This window comes from Penaeus monodon, chromosome 20 (genome assembly GCF_015228065.2).
Source record: "Penaeus monodon isolate SGIC_2016 chromosome 20, NSTDA_Pmon_1, whole genome shotgun sequence".
NCBI lineage: Eukaryota > Metazoa > Arthropoda > Malacostraca > Decapoda > Penaeidae > Penaeus > Penaeus monodon.
This window is the reverse complement of record NC_051405.1, coordinates 30,960,303-30,960,584: the sequence shown is the minus strand read 5'-3', so window position 1 is coordinate 30,960,584 and position 282 is coordinate 30,960,303. Positions and strand designations below refer to the sequence as shown.

Sequence of the window (282 nt, the reverse complement as noted above, 5' to 3'; positions counted from 1 at the left end):
TCATAATCCATCACCTTTGAAATACAAATAATCCAGAAGTTCCCCAAAGAAGTTCGGACTCTCAAGTGTGACTAGCTCGGCCTCGAACTTCTCGCACAGGTACACGGCCTCCATCCACGTCACCGACTCGAAGATGTCCACCAGGATGCACTTGCCGCCCACGGGGTCGAAGGGCGTGGAGCAAAAGGAAGAGGCTTCCGTCGGAGAGGAAACTTCCGTTGAGGAAACTGCGAGAAAATTGCGCTCCTTGCAGGATTATTCTGGCATTCAATGATGGTGTTG

The 282-nt window shown here is 51.4% G+C and overlaps 1 protein-coding gene across 1 annotated transcript in view; it reads right to left on the bottom strand.

Moving 5' to 3' along the window:
* Positions 1-282, bottom strand: part of LOC119586066 (C-type lectin-like) — a gene marked incomplete at its 3' end in the record, with an annotated part of 3,469 nt that overhangs the window by 1,123 nt on the left and 2,064 nt on the right. The window contains 1 exon segment of the mRNA XM_037934764.1: positions 15-227. Within this exon segment, the coding sequence (XP_037790692.1) occupies positions 15-227 (213 nt within the window).